Below are 22,328 nucleotides of genomic sequence, written 5' to 3'. Positions count from 1 at the left end.
ACAGTAGGTTTAGTTAACTTCTATATCTCATATTCATACAGTAAAAATAAAAAGAAATTTCTCCTTGTGATGAGAACTCTTAGGATCTACTGTCTTGACAACTTTCCTATATATCATACAGCAGTGTTAACTACAATTATTTTCATTCTTTTCTTGATCGATAATGAAAGTATTTAAGATTATATGAATTTCCTTCCAAGTACTGCAATCCATAAGTTTAAGTATGTAATGCTTAACTGTTTTCTTTTGCAAAAAATCTGAATGCACATTAAGCAGGATTTAGGAAAAAACAGAAATGAAAAGGAAAACCAAGAGACCCACAATCCTATCATCTCAGTATAATAATTATAAACATTTTGTTGAAATCCTTCTGGATTTTTCTATGCTTTTATAAGTTAGTGAAATTATCCCTTTGCTAGCTGATATCACACTTATTGAAATATGAGTATTTCTCCATGTCAATCTATAGATACATTTCTAGAATTCCATCCTTATACATACTTGTCTAGGAACTTTCTGTTCCACTAATTTCTAGTTCTGAACTGGCTCAAACCACACTTCCTATTTTTATAGCTCTATAATCTGTTATTAGTTGACATGGTGAGGCCATCCTTTATATGAGTGAAGCCTTCTATTAAAAGAAAAAAATGCAGCTCTCACACATCATTCTTTAAGTGATATTCACAATATTAAGAGTTTCCACTGAGGAACATTGCACAGCTCCATTTATTCAAGTCTTCAAGTATTCTCCTCACAGAGCACACAGAACAGGCCTAGGCTGATTTACCTCAGGTGACTTTTCTACCATGGCCTCCTTCCCAGGCCAGGTGGCTGAGCGATTCCAGTTCCTTTTCTCCAATTAGATTTGCAAAGGAAGCATTATTCCAGAAGCCACTTCACCTGGGCCTAAAGCTCTGTCTCCAGTTGCTACCTAGATTTAAAATCCCAACTTCTCCCCTTCTGTACCCCAATACCTAAATAAGGCTTATATCTAATACCAAGACTCCTCGGAGTGTCCCTGAGGCTTTTGCCCTTAAATTCATTTTATTTCTGGCACCTAGCTATTTCCCTTTCTTAATTTAAAGCTGGGTTTTATTTGTTATTTATTATCATATGAAACTGCTGATATTTGTCTATGACAATTATTCTGACAGTAATACTGCCATCATCCTTTTTATTTTTTATGTTCCTAACATGTCTTCGCCAGCTTTTTACTTTTAATCTGTGTCATTCTGTTTGGCTTAAAAAGCATATACTGACTCGAGTTTTTCTTTTTCTTTTTAACATAATCAATGTCATCACATCTGATAAATGTCACCCTATTTTTTTCACTGTATTTTATTATTTCTAATTTTATTTCCTTGATTTTTCTTTATTATTATATTTTACTGTATGAAGTATATAGCATACATCTTGGGAACTGTTTGTCTGGCTTATACATGTCTTTTCCTGGTAATTTCCTCTTACCTCAACATGCCTATAAATACAACTGATGTATTCCTTTAGTACTCTCTCACAAATATGGCCACAGCTGACTGACCCACAGGGATACCCAACTGAAGCCCAGACAATGGCTTTCTTCTTGGGACTTTTGGACTCTGGCCCCAAAAGCTGAAGCCAGAATTAGTTCAACTTAAAACTCAAGCTTTTAGTAGCCATGTTTCCTGATATGTGGAAAAGCTGTTCTGTGGCTAGAGAAAATGAAGCTAGCTAGAAGAAGAATTTAAAAAATAGATGGGGAGAAAGTGTTGGTCATGTTTGAGTCCCTGATTTCTAATGTTCTTTAAGTCCACCCGTATATCTGCCTTTCTGTTCTTGGTTGTTCAATCCTCCCTTGCATGTTTGTAAACCAAAAAGATTCTTTGCCAAAGCTAGTTCAGACTGGGAATGTCTATCACTTATAGCTAAGTTTTTATTAACTGCTCTTTGTTTTCTAAGTTTTTATTAAATAAATCCAGTACCATAAAGATGCAAAATGACTTTATTCTACCAAATGGCTAATATATATTTAAAAATGTATAAACACATAAGTACATATGCACACACATCCCTGAATACATTTTCTATGTCAAAAATGAGATTCTGTATGAAAGGAAGTTCATGTACATTATATCTTCACTTTAAGAGTTACATTTGGCATAGTTTTTCAGCTTTATATTTAGTTTTCATACAAACATGCCTGCTTTATTGAGTTAAAAACATTCTAGGTGATGAAATGATGGATCTTACATTTTTTGTTTTTCCTTAGAAAAGTATGTGAGTGAGCTCTTGCTTTTTTCTCCCTTCTACTGCCCTCACATCTATGAGGTCATGCACTGCTGCATTTATGTTCAAATAACCACATTACCTAGAAATTCCCTTGAGTGAAAAATATTCTATGTAGAAATGAAAAATGAGAGATTTTTAACTTCATATATTGGGAAGGTATACAGTGGGAAATACATTTCTAGAACAAGAAGCAAATTCAAACACTGAAAGATGGAAAAAAGTGACATACTAAAATACTGTACATATTTATTTTCACAAATAGACCTTCCACAGCAAACACTAGATTTAAAATTTTTATCCTCCTTACCCACAGTATCCCTGAACATACATTTCAAAATTAAATACATTTTGGTTAGTTGAGTAGGAGAGTGCAAATTGCCTCTGGAAAACTTAGCGTCAAAGATAGATACCGAGTTTTCCTTAAACTTTAATCATCTCTGAAATGTGAACTCCGTAGAGGGAAGAGACAACCTATTATTCATAATTCAAACGCCAATGCTACATATCATGTGTGGCACATAGTTGGTATGTAGATGTTTCAATAAACGTATCTAGGAAAGTCTCCATGATTATTCATCTAAAATATAAATTAGAAGACACGGCAGCAATCTCTTTCTAACTCTTAACCTAATAAAATTAAACCTCATCTTAGTAATTTATAATTCCTTCTTTCCCTAAGACAATCAGTGATTCCCCACCTTCACTGAATTTTCTGTACTACTTGGTGAGCTTTAAAAAATCCTAATGCCCAGAATATATCCCATACAAACAAAAACAAAAAACCCCAAAACCCCCAAACAAGCAAAAACCACCACAGAATATTTGGAATGAAAGGCAGGAGTCCAAGATCCTCAGGTGATTCTAATGTGCAAAGTTTGAAAACTTTCTAGTAACATCTAGAGCACGAAAAGAATGAAAGACTTTCTCCTCTTCTCAATCTAGCTTGTCATTCATTCAGAATTTGGGGTACATTAAGCCTAGCAGACCTCAGTATCATCTCATTAACAACAAAGTGGGGTCTATCTGTTATCTGGAATACTTCTATCACTAATTTATCAGCACAAGTTTGCTGCAGATTAAGGGGGGGGGGACATTGGGGGACCCAAATCACTAGTACACATCTTTAATTTCCCTAGTATTTTTCTGTCTTTGTAGTTCTCTACCCTTCTGACTATTCCCACTAATTTTAGCTCACTATTTAAACAGTGCTATTTTCCAAAACCCTTTCCCCCTCTACTTTCTTTCCAGAGAACCCCCTCCACACACATATAGCTTCATTTACTACCGTATCCCTGTTCATGCCTGAGTTCATTAGTGCAGAGTTCTTTTACACTTCACTTTTATTTTCATTTGCTTACTATTTCATCTCCACCTAACTCATAGGCATCTCAAATTTGATACAGCCAAAACTATATTATCTTTCCTTGAAATGTTCTAGCTTTCCTGTAATTTGTCCTAATCACACTACCATTCTCCACAATAGAAATTTTGGACTTCTTCTTCACTGCCCACCAAACTATCCATAAATCTCTCCTTAATCAGTCTCCTGTTCTCTATCTCAACTGGCATTGCTTCAGTTTAGACTAATTTCTGACCTAAATTTCAGTTCAACATTTATAGAGCACATATGATGGGTAAGGCACTCTGCAAGATGAAGAAGAGAACATAAAAATAATTAGGATAGTCCTTGCTTTCAAGGAGCTATTGTCTAGTTTCTGGAGAGAGATGCTACTATCTACTCTTCCCACACCTGGTGAAAAATATTTACATCAACAAAACATGACTCTGTATGTACTCAGAGTCTTTACTATGTTGGTTCTCAAAGCATGGGGCATGGCCCCATGGGGAGGTGTGGCTCATCACCAGGGTCTGTGAGATCAACACTATTTTCATTACACTACTAAGATTTTATTTACTCTTTTCACTGTGTTGACATTTGCAAAGATGATGCAAGAGCAACGTTGGGTAGAACTACTAATTTTAGCACAAATCAAAGAACTGGCACTAAACAATAATTTTGGCGTTGTATTTGCCACAGCCACACTCAGTAAGAAAAAACAAAGCCGCTTGTTTGTTGGCCTCGATGAAGCAGTAAAAATCATTAAATCTCAAGACTTGAGTACACATCTACTTAATACTGTGTGGCAAAATGGGAAGGACACATCTGTAAAGTACGTAACAAAGGACAATGGTCTTGATGCACAAATGTTTGACTTGTGAACTGAACAAAAAACAATTCCTTCAAAAGAACACCCTTTTTATTTGAAAGAACTTTTGTTAGACTACGACTATTCAGACTTAAGGTATTTAGTCATTTTCCTAATGAGCTTGTCCTGATTCTCAAATGACATGGGCCTTCAAAGAGCTGACAGTAATTGCTGCCAATGATAAAATTCAAGTGAAAGTTAAAATTCTAAAAAAAAAAAAAGTTATCTGTTTTGTGAGCTTTATAGTTTCCCAATATAAAGGTTTTCTTCTATTGAGATCAAGTGATATTAACAAACGTAATCTTTTTGATATTGTATAAAGAAATGTCAAATTTTACAAGTGTGTATAAGTCAATACAATTAACAAGTAATGCATGGGTAAAAGAGCCATTCAAAGTTCAAAACAAACCAATGCATTTCAGTGGAATAGCACTCAAAAAAAAAAAAAAAAGTTTACAGGCTTGAACCTTGACTAACTTCTGGGAATTGGCTTTGGGAATGTTCTCTATGTTACTAACCGATAAGGTCGTTTTGTATGACTAGGGCACTGAATCCTGCTGCAGAAGTCTGCCTAGATTGTGTAAACAATATGTTTTATGGTGAATATCTTGACTGGCTGAGCAGGCACAAAGTGTCTGTGTGACCAATCCCAAATAAAAGCCCTTGTCTCTGAGCCTAGTTATGCAGTTTATTGTTGGAGGAAGAAGTGTGTTTTATGTGATCACAAGAAAAAACTATGGAAGCCTGAATCTGGATTTCTCCAGATTCCACTGCAATAAACCACAGGTGTAATTACAACTGCTTCTGAATCTTAAATCCTTCTAGTTAATATGCAACCACGTAGGTGGTTCTGAGGTCCCAGATTATGAAAAACTCAGTAATGTTTCCATAATCCACACTGCAGCTAAATTTTAAGAAACTGTATTTGCCAAGCTGTGATGTAGTGTCAAAGAATAGCCACAAATTGTTGGAAAGGCTATTAAAATTTACTCATTTTCCAACTGCATATCTGTGTAAGGCCAGATTTTCTTTCCCACATACTTCAATCAGAACAATTTATCATCACAAGTGGAATGCAAAAGTAGATATGAGAGTTAAGCTGTCTTCTATTAAGCCAGAAATAAGAGATTTACACAGTGTAAAATAAAACAATGCCACTCTTTATAATATGTTTTTTAAATTTGGAAAAATATTCTTTATTGAAATACTTATGTACACATGTAATGGGTTTCCTGGCCCCCCAAAAATTGAGAACCAATGCTTTAGAAGAACAGATGGGCAGTAAATTGTTATCAATACCTAACACAATAGCTATAACTTGACTATAACACTGGTCCCAATAACACTGAGTGTTCCAACACAAATTTGTAATAGATACGCCAAGATGTTTTTTCTCTCAGCTCTTAGGGGGATCAAGAGTAGCTTGGGACAGTAAAAGACCCCAGATTAGTTGCCACCAACCCCACCAGTTTATCTCAGTGTGCTATATATGTATTACTATTTTATTGTCCATATGTACTATGGTATGTGAAAGGTTGGAAAGCACTGGCCTAGTAGAACCGCCTTGTAGCTACTTACCTTGTTTCAAACATCCAAGCCATTCTTCACATTACTATCATGTGAAATGTACTGAACAAGTGACATGACCTATAGGTTATACTGAAAATCTTTGGAATGATGTTACCATTATTTTAAAGGACTCTCTAGAAACATTAGTACATTTTTTGATGTCAGTAATAATTTCGAATTTCTTGTTCATTTCTTTTCTAACTGAAGTTCAAAATTAATATGAGAATTACAAGAAGCACAGTTTATCTCCTTCCATGGCATTAGTCAAATTATATTTTCAAAGTCATTTTCCGATAGTGAAGTGAAATGGTAATTTATCAATGAAAATGTTAAACCATAACTAAACTAAAAAAAACAAGTTTTTCCCCCTAAAGTATTAGTGAGAAAAAAACATTTACTAAGTATAAAAGAAAAAGTTTATCATGGCAAGTATCTATTCAAAATAAGCCGTCATTCATTCAGTAAATATTTGAGGGTTCACTGAACAAATCAGGGAAAAAGTGGGAAGAGAAAATGGTTTTGATACTGCATATGTTAAAGTAATCATCTTTGAGATTTTCTTCATCAGTTAATTTTGAATATACCTACCTTATATAGTTTTCCTGAGAGGATGAAATGAAATATATTTGCTATGTCTGAAATGTTACTGCATTTCATTCCTTTCATTCTTTTTTTAAAGTTGTGTTTAATCAGTAGTGTGGCAATTATATTTACTAATGATTTTCTAGATAAAAGAAGTGTTATATTTTAGCCACATATGCGTTAAACAGCTGTTTGTAAATTAGTTTAGGAACCCTTTTGTTTCAATTGGGAAATGCATTGCAAATATCTTAAAAATCAATCTCAGAATAACACTGGTTTGTAAACTGTGTACTGGCTGTATAATAAAATACTAGGTAGGTAACGATATCTAAGTATAGTTACCAATGTAAATCCTAGCCTGTAATGGGACATTAAAAGTGTTTGCTGAAATAAATTTAACACGAGGCCTTTAAAAATTTCTTTTAAGTGTCTTTTAAGAATTTCAATAGGTGATACTCAATTTACTAACTAGAAATATCTTATTCATAAGATACTGTATCTCAAAGATGATGATAAAGAAAATACTGATTAATTTAACGGTTAATAAAACAATTGATAAAGTGCTACTCATCAGAATACAGCAGCTAAAGACTGGCAATTCAGAAAAATAACAAAAGTTGTGTAACTTTCAAACAACATAGGTTAAAAAAGCAAAACACAAATAACTGAAGCCCACAGTGGAGCAAAAATCAGTTAAATTTTAGTAATGATTTCTTTTAAAAAAATAAGCACACACAAAAACATGCAAGAGTTCTAGCAGGAACATAAGGTCTAAGAATTAGATACTAATCCTATCACGATTTTTCATCTAGTTTTGATCTTTACGTCGATCTAAAGACTTTTTTTAAAGTTCAGAGAAAAGCAAATTACTAAAGAATCCATGAATAAGAAAAATTAAATGGGGCAGATTTATTCACAAAGCAAAGGTTAGCAAGTGTTTAACCTAGTGTGTTAGCAATAAAGCTAAATTCTGCCTGTGAGTAATTTGTGGTTTTCAGGAAAATGAGAAAGGGCAGAAAAAAGGAGAGGAAGAAGAAAGTAAACGAGAAAAAATAATGTGGAAGACAGTAAATAAGCTTCTTTTATTCCTTCAGAACATGGTGTTATGAACTGTGTAGCAATGCCCCAAGATAATCATTATGATCCATTATACTTTTACAGCGTTTCTATCAATCCAATGATACCTACTTTCAGTATAGGATGGATAGACACAGAAACCACCACCCCTCGCCCCAGACAAAAAAGTAAAGGCTATGAGGTATGACCAAAGGACCAAGAGAGTTCAGAAGAGACATCTGAAGACAGCGAAGAGAGGTATGTGTTGAGGAAGCTGGTAGAAAAGAAGACTGCTATGAAGAAATAATATACAATCCAGGCTTTAGAGAAAAGAGTATAATTTTCACCGTGGCTGGTGTGGTAGGCAAAACAGACACTCAAAGATGCCTATGTCCTAATCCTAGAATCCCTGAAAACCTGTTATATGGTAAAAAGCATTTTGGGAGATGTAATTAAAGCTATGGACCTTACAGATAGGGAAATTATATCTGATTATTTGACTGGGCTCAATCTAACTAAAATACATGAACCCTTAAAAGCTGACAATTTTCTCTGGCTGTAATTAGAAAGAAGCAGTGGGGGAAGTCAGAGAAATTTGAAGCATGAGAGAGACATGACCCACCATTCCTGTAGGGGACCATAAGAAAAGCACGAGAATGCAGACAGATTCTAGGAGCAAAGACTGGTGCTGACTGAAGGTCGGCAAGACAATGGAACCTCAGTTCTACAACCACAGGGAACTGAATTTGGCCAAGAATCTGAATGAGTTAGCAACAGGTTCTTTCCTAGACTCTCCAGTAAGGAATGCAGTCCAGTCAACACTGTGATTTCAGGAGCCTAAAGAGAGTACCCTGCTAGTCCTACAGATAATACATTTTGGTTATTTAAGACTGCGAAGTTTGTAGTAATTTGTTAAGGCAGCAAGAAAACTAATACAGATGGCAAGTTTCAGGAACAACTATATTTCAAAGCAGCCAAAGCAAAGGATGTGTGGGTAAGGAAGAATGGAAGAGTGGCTAGGGATGAAGCTGGTAAAGCAGGTAGAGCCTAAGTTATAGAAAATCTAAGACTTCATTATTTAAGCCATGGAGAGGTGCTGAAACTTTTCTTTACAGTGGGAGAGATGAGTAACAGCAAATGGCAGCAATGTTGTTAACTGGGGATGAGAGGGAGACCAAGGCAGAGAAATTGGTTAAAAGTGTATTACAATTATCTATGCAATAGATGATGAGAGCCTGAACCAAACCAATGAGAATGAAGAGACAGAGAAAACCTGTAAGTTTTGGGGATATTTCAGAAGCAAAACACAAGTCTTGGTTCCTGAGTGATGCTGGAAATGACAGAACAGTCCTAGATGACTCAAAGTTACATAGTCTTGATGATCAGGTGGATGATGATGTCTAATAATCAAGGAACAAAAGAAAGGCATTATATTTTGAGGAGGTTAAAAACAGGAAGGGGGGGCTTCCCTGGCGGCACAGTGGTTGAGAGTCCGCCTGCCGATGCAGGGGACACGGGTTCGTGCCCCGGTCTGGGAAGATCCCACATGCCGCGGAGCAGCTGGGCCCGTGAGCCATGGCCGCTGAGCCTGCGCGTCCGGAGCCTGTGCTCCACAATGGGAGAGGCCACAGCAGTGGGAGGCCCGTGTACTGCCAAAAAAAAAAAAAAATTAAAAACAGGAAGGGGGAAGTATACTCTCCTCCTCTAATTTTACAATAAACGGAAGACACAATTAAGAGTTTTTAAGCAGTGAATAAACACACAAAAGAAACCTCCATTTTGTTAGGCTCTATTACCTCTGCTGTTGCTTTCTGGATAGGCAAATGTAGGCTTATTTGGGGAACGTCGCAGATCACTATTAAGGAAAGGCTTATCAGGTGGATATATTACATATGAAGATGAGCAATCGTGACCCATATTTCCATTAGACTTTGATGGTTCTGCTAAGATGTTCTGAAAAATAAAAATACAGAAATTACCTTTCAAAATTTTAAACCACAAATAGCATGTGTATATATACATATGTTCCACTGATGGAGGCAAAAACTAAAGTCCATTGACCAAACACAACAGAATTCAATCATTACTTGAAAATAATAAAACTTTTAAAGCATTTCATATGTCTAAATGTAGCCATATGCCAAATACTATAAAAAGGAAATAATGTTCACACAACTTGAATACAAATGCTGCAGAGATACTTAAATATGGTACTCACAATGAATATTGTGAGTATAGTTTAATTAATTAGTTTATTATAAAATAAATTAATTAGTCTAATTTATTAATATAGTTTATTTTAAAAATATGTACCGTAAGATATATATTCAGAAAAGTAAATATTATCTTTTTACAGTATCAGAAACTGCTAGAAAATGACTAAATTAATCTTTCCCCAATCAACTACACAATTCCTGAGTATCTATCAAATGTCCAAAACTCTGGGGTATATAGAAAGAAAATAAGGCATATTCCTTGTCTCAAAAATTTTACATTTAGGGGGAAAAAAGGAAGAAGCCATTAGAAAACATTAAAGCTTATCGAACACATAAATATAAAACTTTATTTCCACACATACACCATTCTGCATTTGTCATACTGTTCAATTTGGGATTACATTCCACATGATAATTTTCAGTGCAGGGGATGCTAACTGTTTTGCTTTTTGTAGGTGACTTCCTTTTGGTAGAAAGACCTAGAGTGGGAAAAGCTCAGGTGGAAGATATGACTGCTAGCTGCTCAAAACTCTCAGACATCCATTTTTCTTATTCAAATAGCCACAGTAAACTAGGTTCTCAACTCTTACCTTTGGGGAACTATATAGTACCAGAATATATACCAGAATAGTACCAGAATATATCTGACTATAAAGTACCAGAATAACCTGTGTCCAGAAAACTAAAAAGGAACAATGAATATTTACAATACAGTAAACCGCCTCCTGGAATAAAACGCCATCAAAAACCATACTGTATCTAAATCTTATTAAAAATTGAAGACTATATTTCCATGTTAAAAACCATGCAATTTTCCAGTTGATTTAAGAAAGCAAATACAAAACATACACTATGGCTGTGAAAACTAAAAGAGCTTGGAAAGGGTAGGAGGTAAGTCTCAAAAGCAGTACTTAAATCCATGCTACTCTACTGTGAAACGTGTGTTCACATGCAACAAGGACTAATAGTTGGCATTTTTTCAACTTTTGGGAAAACTGACATCAAGTTTTGGAGGTGGCTAGAAAATAGGGTGTTTTTCAATTCTTAAAATATATAATACTGCCAAAGCTCTTGCAAAACACCATGCATAATCAACCATATAGCTTAACTTTAAATATTGTTCTTCACAGAGTACCTCATGTCTCCATACAACCTACTAGAATCCTATCATTTAACAACTACCATTCAAAGAACAATGGTTAGGGAGCATTTAACATATCTATGAACATAAACCATGAGCAAATTCACTTATGATTTTCAAAAGGAATTGTATTAGTATTAGCAAACACTGCACAGATATTAACAGAAGGATTATGCATAAATAATTTACCAAACCCAAAAAAAAAAACACAAAACACCCAATCAAGAAATAAGAACAAACCATCTTTGCTAAATTCATTGCCTGCTAGCTCTCGTAAAATGAACAGTTCAATATTTGTCTTTCAACAAAATTTGTTACGTATACATCATCAAAATACTGCTTGGGTCAGTTGACAAATTAAGAAAAGTCTTAATATAAAAATGCAAGTTATAATGAGACTTTTTTTTGAACAGTAATTCTAAATATATTCCATTTTCTAAGTCAGTCACCTCATTTTGAATGTCAGGGTTTAAGCAATGAAAGCCATTGTTAACTATAAATGTTTTGGATCAATGTCTTCATTTGCTGCCAGAAATCTGAAGCAAAGAACAGGAACAATACATAAATCAACCCAAAGCAAAAGGAAGAAAGAAAACAAAATGGCTTTATAAAAATTATTTACAAGAACTATTTTGAAATAAAATTAAACCAAGAAATAAGAAACTGATAACTCAATTAAGTACACATAGTGTCTATTAAAAATTGTAGAGGATAAAATGTGGTACCTACATATGATATTATTCAGCCTTAAAAAGGAGGGAAATCCCACCATGTGCTACATAATGGATGAACCTTGAGGATATTATGCTTAGTGAAATAAGCCTGTCACAAAAAGACAAATATTTTATGATTCCACTTACACGAGGTAAAGTAGTTAAATTCATAGAAACAAAGTAGAAATATGGTGGTTACCAGGGGCTGGGGGGAGGTTGCAAAGGGGAGTTGTTTAATAGAGTTTCCGTTTTGCAAGATGAAAAAGTTCTGGAGATCTGTTTCAAAACAATGTGAATATGTTTAATACTACTGAACTGTACATTTAAAAATGGTTAAGATGATAAAGTACTAGGTAAACAACTAAAGATAATAAGAAAATAGTGAGTTGTCACACCAACCTGACCTCCAGTAGAATCAGGGCAATCATATTCTATGTGATTAACTGAAAAATTAACTAGCTTTCAAAAGAGAACCCACAAACCTACTTGCATCTATTCTCACACACATAACACAGGGAATGAGCTTTGTATAATAGACCTATCTCCACTTACCTACTCAGTCTTGGTTGTCCTTTCTAAAGGACATGGTATCCCTCCAGATGCCATCTACTTCTCCCTCCCTACTAGACCTTGCACACTGCCATTTGGAAAGAAAGGAAGGGAGGGAAGGAAAGAAAGGGAGAGAAAGAGGGAGGGAGGAAGGGAGAAAGGAGAGAAAGGAAGGAGGAAAGGAAGGGAGGGAAGAGACAGCAGGGAACAGAGAAAGCGGAGGGAGGTGAGGAAGGAAGGAAAGACAGACTTTTCTGAACTTTAGGGACTCCTCTCCAGCTCCTGTCTCATTTCTCAGCTTTTATAACAAAGTCCCTCAAAATACTTGTTTGTAATTGCTGCCACTTCTTAATCACCTTCCCTTTTAATCCCCTCCAGACTTCAATCCTCACCAATTCAGAGAAACAGCTCTTCAAGTTCACCAGTGACTTTTACAGGGCTGAACTCAGTGACCTCCCAGAAGCATGTGATACAGCAGATCACTTCATCCCAATACTTCCTTCAGTGGATGGAACACCACAATCGGATTTTCCTTCTAACACCCAGGCGTCTCCCTCAGAATCTCCTGGGCTCTCTCTCCTTCCTCTTTCTAAATGCTGGAGGTTCCCTAAAGCTTAGTCCTTCCTCCTCTTGTCTTCATCTACATGGATACCTTTGATGATCTCATCAACTCTCAGGGCTTTCAAAAAGCCTCTATCTGCTGATAACTTTCAAGTTTAAATATGTTATATATAGCTCTCCCTCTTGAAATTCTATATTCAAATCAACCTTCCTACTCGCTGTCTCCACTTGGATGTCAATATGAGGACCCCAAACTTAACATGTCTATAACCAAATTCTTGAATCTATTTCCCAAACCAACTCCTCAAAGCATACCACAATAATTGGCACCACCACCTACCCAGCTGCTCAGGCCAAAACCCTTGCATGAGTCATTTCTCATACACATCTCACATCCAATCTTTCAGTATACCTGGCTGGGTCTCTGTCTTTACCATATATACAGAAAGTCTTCAACTTCTCATCAATTCCACTAATTCCCTGCTTGACACCACTGTGATCTTTTTGTCTGGACTACCATAATAGCCTCCTAACCACTTCTGTCGAGGTCCCCCAGTCTGTTCTCCAAACAGTAGGTGTTATGATTCTTTAATAATTCAAGTAATGCCCCTAATCAGAACCTTCCAAAGGCTTTCCATCCCAGAATAAAAACCAAAATTCTTACCATGATCCCACATTAACTGACCCCAGGCTAACCCTGACCTCATCCCTTACCAGTCTCTCTCCACCCCACCCCCATATTTTCCAGCCATACTGACCAACTTTTGGATTTCTAAAATGCACAGTACACTGTTCTCATTTGCTATATTTACTCTGCCTGGAATGCTCCCTTCCTCCCACTACTCAGTTATCTACTCAAAAGTTTGTCAGTGAGGTTTTCCCTGACTACCCTATCTAAAGTAGCACCTTTTGTCACTCTATCTCCTTACCCTTTTAAGAAACACTATTTCTACCTGATATATTTATCATCTCTATGCCCTGTGGAAAAATTAAAAATATATTTAGTTTTTGTCCCTGAAAGAGGTTTAAAAACTCTCAGAATTTTTAGTGATAGGAGTGTCTTTGTTATGGTAATAGTGGGGGCCCTGGATAGCTTTAGGATGAGCGCAGATAGCCAGAAAAACCTACCAGGCGATTAGAGGGTTAGAAATTTCAGTCCCACCCCGTGCCCTCAAGAGAAGGAAGAGGGGCTAGAGATTGAGCTCACTCACCAATGGCTAATGATTTAGTCAATCCTACCCACATAATGAAACCTCCCTAAAAAACTCTTTGTTCAATGAGGTCCCAGGAGTGTCCAGATTGGTCATGGAAGTCCCTTTACATCTTACCCTGTGGGTCTCTTCCATTTGGTGGTTCTGGAGTTGTATTCTTTATAAGAAAAAGTTTAATAAAAGTTTTAATTGTAAGTGTAGCGTTTTCCTGAGTTCTGTGAGTCACTGTAGCAAATTACTGAACGTGGCGGGGGAAGAGTCAGAACTCCTTAATCTACCGTTGGCTGGGCAGAAGTACAGCTTCCTTGGGGACATCTGGGACTTGCAGGTGGCAACTGAAATGGGGGCAGTCTTGTGGGACCTAGTGTCTTAACCTGTGGTGTTTGCACTATCTCTAGGTAGTGTCAGAATTGAATTGTAGGACACCCAGTTGGCATGGAAAAATTGCATGTTGGAAGAATACAGTCACCCCATTAAGGGTTTAAGTTCCAAAAAGACAATAAATATGTTTAATAAATCTGTTGAACGAATTAATTATATAAATATGTTACAAAACAGGAAAACTGCATAATGCTTATAAAACTGAATAATCCTATTCAATAAAGTTACTATAATCTCTTAGAAGACAAAAGCTTTTGGTTTCTTTTGTACCAAATAATAGCACAAATGTCATAGGGAGGCTGTGTAGAAAGAGTTAACATCGCAGACTCAAGGTCTGCCTGCAAGGTTAGTTCTTGGCTGGTATTTCGGAACTTGAATTTTGGGAAGGTTCCAAATATTGTCACCATTAGAGTTAGGGGTCCCCAAGACCATCCTCGGGTTCAATGATTTGCTTGAAGAACTGACAAAACTCAGCACAGAGTTATACTTACAGCTATGATTTCTTACAACAAAAGGATACACAGCAAAATCAGAAAAGGGAGAAGCTACAAGAGATCAGGCACAAGCTTTGAAAATTCCTCTCCAGGTAGAGTCATACAGGATGTGCTTAATTCCTCGAGCAACTAATAGAGACAGCTGTGTCAAGTGGTGTCTACTAAGGAAGCTCTTTAGACTCAGTGGCCAAGGTTTTTATTTGAGGCTGGTTATATTCCTGACTCCCAGAAGGAAAACAGGTGTTCAACATTGTTTGCATAAACAGTTTAAGCACAATAAGCCACTCTTTCCTGATTTATGTTAAAGTTCTAGATCTGTGTAGGAAACTGTTTACCACTCAAGTTCACAGATGCCAATGAAGAGCTAACCTTGCAAACAGCCCTTTCTAAAAATAACAAGTCATCTGGAATTATGGAAGATTTCAAGAGAGAATTATTTTCTGTCTTCAATGCCATATGCATCCAATCATGGTACCTGAGAACTATGGAAGGGCAAAGGATCCTTTAAGCATACTGTTTATGCTATCTTCTCTCATATTAATACTAAAAACAATCCATAAACCTCAAACTCACCTTGCACTTTACAACCTACACTTTCATTATCTGGGTTGATCTTCACAACATTCCTGACAAGTAAGCAAGTAAGAAAGTATCTCCACTTTATAGTTCAGGAAAATATACTTGGATTTATTTTCAGAACAATGAACATGGTATCTTAGATTTGTTAGCACATTGTTTTCTCTAAGCACACTCATATTCTCCTTTAATTATCACAAGAACCCTATGAAGCAAGCATAGCAAATATTACTGTCCCCATTTTGTAGGTGAAAAAAGGGGCTAAGAAAACATAAACCATTTGCTTCAGGTTTCACAGCTACTAAGGAGCCCAAGTCCAGCTCCTAATCCAGTCCTCTTTCCAAATATTTTTCTGACTAAAATGATATGATTCTAGGAAAAACTTTCAGGATTAAAGGCAAAATGTTTAACCTGACCACTTTCTTTCCTGGTAGCTTTAGTTGTTAGGGCAAACATCCTACTTAGGAACACTTATAACTCAAATATTTATTTTTTATTTATTTATTTATATTTTAAAAAGACTATTGATTGATTGATTGAGGCATGCAAGCTCTTCGTTGTGGTGCCTGGGCTTCTCTCTACCTGTGGCGTGCGGGTTTTCTCTTTTTCTCTCTCTAGTTTGGCGCATGGGCTCCAGGGTGTGTGGGCTCCGTAGTCTGCGGCACCCAGGCTCTCTCCTTGAGGCACGTGAGCTCAGCAGTTGTGGCGCGTGGCCTCAGCTGCCCCACAGCATGTGGGATCTTAGTTCCCCGACCAGGGATCAAACCCATGTCCCCTGCATTGGAAGGCAGATTCTTTACCACTGGACTACCAAGGAAGTCCCCTCAAATATTTATTAAACGTCTCTGTGTGTGACACTGTGTTAAGTGTGAAGGATGATAAAAAATGTACTATTACTTGCCTTCTTTTCAAATGTAATGTGCAACACAGCTGGAAGAAATAAAAATCAGGTACATAAAAATTTAAATACCATTTAGCAGACCATACACAAATACATAGAAAAGATAAAGCAGTATGACCAACGCGGGGTTATTCCAGGAATCTAAAACTGTGTGAACATTAGGAACATCTTTTGATGCAATCCATCCCATTAAAGTGAAAATCCATATGAGCAACAAATGCAAAAGAGTAGTCAATAAAATTTAATATCTAGCCATTATTAAATAACTTTTTTCTTATGGTAATTAGAAAATTTACCAAAAAAATGGCAACATATTTAATGGTGCAAAATTTAAAACATCCCTTTAAAATTCAGGAACAAGGCAAAGATTATCTACAAGACAACTTCTTGTCAATGTTGTGCTGTTATTTCCTAGCCTGCACATTAAGATAATGAAAAGAAATAACAGATGTTAAAACTGTAAAGGAAGAATCCAAACTTCACTTATTATGACTGTCTCAACAGAGAATACCAAGAACCCTCAATTATTAGAACTGGAGTTTAGGAAAGTTGCTGAGTAAAATTAATATGCAATAATCAATAATAATTCTATATACTAGTTAGAAAATGCAACTTATGAAAACATATAAAAAATAAAGTAACTAGAAATAAATTTAATAAATATACAAGACCTGAAACTATAAAACTTTACTGAAAAATGTTCAAATAAATGTTACTCCAAAAAACTGGAATAACATGTTCAGATAGCTCAATATCCTAAAGATATCAGTTATTCCCAAAATGAACTAGAAATTCAAATCAATTTCAATCAAAATTCCAATACGAGATTCTAGAATTTCTACTGAAGAACAGCAGAGGACCAAGAATAGCTACCATTTCTTCTGAGGAACAAGGAAGATAGTTGGCCTCTCAGACCAAAAAAAAAAAAGGAAAGCATTAAGACAACGAGTATAGAAAAATACAACAGTGGAACAAAGAGCCCAGTAACATGTTCATACACATATGGAAATTAATATACTTACAGCTGGAACTGTAAACCACTGAGGAAAGGATGAGTTTAAACAATGCTGAAATGCGTATCATAAATAAAACATCCCTACCTCATAAGCACACAAATTAATTTCAAGCAAATAAAAGACAATAGGCCCCAACTTTAAAATCTGTAGAGAAAAATATAGAATATCATTAAGGCCTTGGCTATAAGGAAGAATTTAGCCAAAAAGCAATAATCATTAAAGAAAGAATTACATTAAAATAAAGAACTCTTGCTAATCAAAACATATCATAAAAAAACAAGCCAAAGAGCATTAGAAGACTCCTAATAGTTGACTCAGAATACGTAAAGAATGACTATAAATCAGTTTAAAAAAAAAAAAGACAAACCAATTGAAAAAGGCAAAAGATACTAAGAGGCATTTCACAGAACAAGAACAAAACACACAAAAGACTAGTAAAATTATGAAAAAAAAAGTGTATCTTCATCAATGATCAGAGAACACAAATAAGAATAAGAACAGGACACCACTTCACACTCATCTCTCAGCAAAAAAAAAAAAAAAAAAAAAATTGACACAACACCACGGGTTAAAGAGGATATAGATTAAAGGGGACTGTGGATGGGAATGTAAACTGGTACAATCACTTTGGGAAACAATTCAGCATTACCAAATAAAGCCAAAGATGCACACACTCTATGACCCAGCATTTCACTGAACTATTTCCTCTCTCCTCAATAAAAAAACAAAAAAAGTCAGTCCTAAGTTTCTAAACATACACTACAAGCCATTACTAAGTTGTAGCCCGCAGTACAAACCTGTGTTTCAAAAATCGCTGCTCCTCAAACTTTTTGGTCTCAGGACGCCCTTACACTCTTAAAAATTACTGAAGACCCCAAAAAGCTTTTGCTTATGTGGGTTATATCAATTGATATTTATCACATGAAAAATTAAAACAGAGAAAATTTAAAGATATTTACTAATTTAAAAATATTAAACCCATGATGTTATCATAAATATAATTTTTGAATGAAAAATAACTATGTCATCCAAAAAATTTAATGAAAAGAGTGGCACTGTTTTACATTTTTTGCAAATCTCTTTAACTCTTGGCTTAAAGAAGGCTGCTAGATTTTATTTGCTTCTGCATTCTCTCTGTTTTGGTTAATGTACATGAAGAATCTGGTCTCCCACAAAGTGGCTGGATAAGGAAGGACACTGTAGACCCCCAAAGGTCTTCAGACCACTCTCTGAGAAATGCCACGCTAGAGAAAATTTTGCACATGTGAAACATATAGAGATGATCACAACAGGACTGTTTACAATAGTTGGCAAACAAATGAACAAACCCTAAAAACCCCAAAGCCCATCAAGATACTACACTATACAGAAATATAGAAGAGGCTCTGTCATTTACTAGTTGTGTCACCTTGACTTAACCTCTTTGTCCCTCATTTTGCTCATTTAAAAATGGAAATACTAAGGCCAACCTCATAAGATTATTATGAGGATTAAATGAGTTAATATATAAAAAGTATTTAAAATGCCTGCTGGATAGTACTATACTAGTATTATATATTATTATAATCTCAAAATATGTGTGTGTGTGTGTGTGTGTGTGCGTGTGTAAGAGTAAAAGAGAAGCAGGAAGATGCACTAAGGGGCATGAAGGTATTCATTTTATTATACTCAAAAATAAATCCTTTATATATTTAACGTTATGAAATCTATGATACATTCATAAATCACTTTTAAGAGAAATACACAGCAGGTTTGTCAATGGGCCTGGCAAAAAAGCCAGGGAGACCAATTAGGAGATTAGCTTATTAATTAAGTCCAAAGTGACCTAAGAGTGTTGACCATGGTTACCGGGGAAAATTTAAAACAAAAACAGGAAAGATATTCTGTTTCAACACTAGGCTGCCTGTACTTTCATTATCATTATGTCTGATCATACTTATTTTCCTGAGGCTCTCCACTAGTGGGTTAATACATAGCAATCTTTCAATAAACGTTAGCTGCTAGTTGTTACTCTTCTTGCTGTTGTTGCAGAGAAAGAATGCTTACAAGAACAATTCAAAAGTATCACCTACTTCCATGTTGTTCACATTTGAGATTTACATTGCACCTGCTTCCCAAAGACTGTTATTTGTGAATCTACCTGATGAAAACCCTTGCCTCCTAAAAGCATTTCCACTTACTATACCTATGCTGGGTTTATCAATGTTAAATACAATAGAAATAATTAATGTTCACAACCCTGAAATCTCATTATGAGTAGCCTTCTGAGTTCATGTTGTAGTTTTAAAAGGTCTTCTTTCGTTGCCTTATTTTATGATCGGCTATCTGTTAAGCTGGAGTGCTTTTTAAATTCTGTTGGAAATGCCAGCCTTATTTCTGACAGGACAGTTAAAGTATCTAAGCAGGGCCATTTCTTATACACTGATAAGTTAAATTTAGTCATTTTTGTTTTGAGACATAGTGACTTCCAAATTAGACATTTTGATTTAGCAGGTAAAGTTAAGAAAGTTATACTTTGATTTGTAAAGGGTCCTAGGTATCCTTAGTGTACTCTGAGTATTTCGAATCCACTTAAAGCTGAGTTTAGCATATAAAAATATATATGCTTTCCTATTAAACACTCTATAGGATTTCTGTCCAGGGTATCTTAAAGACTAAGGGTTGACCACACCCCAGTAACCACTCTCAGCTAGGTGGCCTTGGCAGAGTTCAGCTCAAAACAACACTTATAGGAGTTTTCCTTGCTCAGTCTCCAAGTACTGTTTTGAGAGCGGTGAAAAGCCCTCCTTTCCCAATTATGTTTAATTATTTTTTCTCCTGATTAAATCTGATTAATCACAACTCCTATATCATCTCATCCATCTACTTAATGACATTTCTTAATAGTCTAATAGCTCGTCTTTTATCTTCCCTTTCACTCAGCTAATTCCTGGATAACTCCAATTGTTTCCTTCCTTCCTTCCTCTTAATCGTCCCTGACCACTCTACAAACTTGCTACCCCCACTGTGCTGAAACTCTGAAGATCACTTCTGGCCTCATTAACACAAATTTTAACAACAGTCACCAAAAGCTGAAACTGAGGAAAAGTGTGTTTTCACCAGGGTGACTCTGCTTTTACTGTCCCCCTAAGCTTTTCCCCGTTAACTTCTTTGACAACCTTACCCTGATATTCTACTCTCACTATCTCTCTTTTTTCATATTTTAACCTATTTTTACAATTCATGTAACCGAACTCTACCTCCACACTACCTCTGCTCAATTCAAATTTTTACAAGTTTTCTGAAAACACCTCTTGTCTTGGCACATATTCCAAAATGCCTGCGGTGAGTTTTTCTCCTTCCTTTTCTGTTCCTGGGACAAGCATTTCCGATTCCTTCACCACCCAGCTAGCTCCACCTTCTCTACCCAAGCACTGCTAATCACTCTCGCCTAGGTTATTCTAGCAGGGTGGCATTTATCAAACTGTACTGTGTAATAATCTAATTACGTGTAGTTTCTCTTCAGTGCTTTGCTCCTTCAGAGCAGGGGTTCTCCCCTATTCATCCGTGTAATCCTAGAGCCTAAAAGTACGCCAGACACTCAGCATTTGCTAGGTGAAGAGCTAATGGCTCCAGCTTGAGCTGCTTCACATTCACATTTACTGCCTATCTATTCCCAATGCGGCAGGTCCCGCTCCAATTCCACAAAATACCAGTGACTGGATAGGCTGGTGGCTCTTGTAGAGGCCAATACAATATTTAAGATTGGCTCCCCTTGTCGCCTCTCTAAAAGGGCATTTACTACACACTGAGGTCACCGTAATATAGAGGGAGGTGGGAAGCGCGCGCGCTCGAGGTAGGATGAGCACAGATCGAAGTTACTGGGAGGATGGGAGGGGGAGGCACTGCAAGCAAAGGAATCAGCAGAAGCACTCAAGACTGCGTACAATTCAACAGCTGCCCATTAAGCCGACTAGAGCGCCCACCTGGTCTCGGAGAGTTTCCAAGAGGGGCCGTTACACCCACGAGACCCAGGAGCCCTGTTCTCGCAGGCCAAGGTGTAGGTAGTCATCCCTGCGAGTCCAGGCCACTTTCGGCACCTGGGCGGCTAGGCCGAAAGATAAAAGAGGCGGCGGGGGGGGCGGGAGTGACGGGCCCGGCCTGTCTAAATGGAAGGGTGCAACCTTGACATAGGAGCGGTGGGCGCCGAGGTAGCAAGGGGCGATCTAGGCGCCCCCCGCCGCTCCCCAAGATGGAGTGAGACTCTGGGCCGAGAGCGCTCTGAAGAGTGAGAGAAAGCAAAGGGGCGCCAGGACCGACCCGGGGCCTATTCGAACGTCAACCGCTTCTTACCGAGAACTGAGAAGCCGAAGTCTCAGAGACCGACGCTGCCGCCATCTTCCTGCCGACCTCCGCAGCCCCGGGAGGGTCCGGGTCCGCGTGCTGTTCTTCAAGATTCGAGAGCCGCCCGCCAGGGGCGACCCTAAACCGAACCCCTGATGGAAGGGGCTGGTATGTTGGCCCCGGGTCTGGAAACCCCTGCCACACACCCCCACAGGGCCGCCCACACTCGGAGTGCACACCAAAAGCGCAACACGTCCTAACAGACGTCCTGGCTAGCCAATCAAAAAATCAGACGTCTTCCGGTGGTAGGAGAATCCGCCTCTTCCCTCGGTGACGTCACAAGGTAGCGCGCCGCGGGGACTGGGGTGGCTGGCTACCGGGCGGCTCTTGAACGGGTTCTGCACAGGGGCGGGCATTCTCGAAGGGGAAGCGTGGGCGAGGCGTTGTGTTGTCTCCAGTGGCGACTGAATGGGATGACTGTAATAAAAGCGAATGCGAAGCTCAAAACACTCCATCACTTCCCTTGCGTTAATCGCCGGAGAGAGCGTGAGTTTGAATCAGGGA

The 22,328-nt window shown here is 37.2% G+C and overlaps 1 protein-coding gene across 3 annotated transcripts in view; it reads right to left on the bottom strand.

Moving 5' to 3' along the window:
- CEP57 (centrosomal protein 57) overlaps positions 1-22,293 on the bottom strand; it is a 47,515-nt gene extending 25,222 nt beyond the window's left edge. For 2 of the 3 annotated variants that reach the window (XM_067750764.1, XM_067750765.1), the window contains exons 1-2: positions 21,774-22,053; positions 9,479-9,635 (exon numbers count right to left, since the gene is read on the bottom strand). In XM_067750764.1, coding sequence (XP_067606865.1) covers positions 9,479-9,635; positions 21,774-21,818 — 202 coding nt within the window. In that variant the 5' untranslated portion in view covers positions 21,819-22,053. Of the gene's footprint in view, positions 1-9,478; positions 9,636-21,773 lie in introns of all 3 variants that reach the window. The other variant, XR_010946246.1, reaches the window with a different exon arrangement.
- Between the last annotated feature and the right edge of the window lie 35 nt (positions 22,294-22,328).

This window comes from Pseudorca crassidens, chromosome 9 (assembly GCF_039906515.1).
Source record: "Pseudorca crassidens isolate mPseCra1 chromosome 9, mPseCra1.hap1, whole genome shotgun sequence".
In the NCBI taxonomy this organism is placed as follows: domain Eukaryota; kingdom Metazoa; phylum Chordata; class Mammalia; order Artiodactyla; family Delphinidae; genus Pseudorca; species Pseudorca crassidens.
This window is presented reverse-complemented; position numbering and strand designations above follow the sequence as displayed.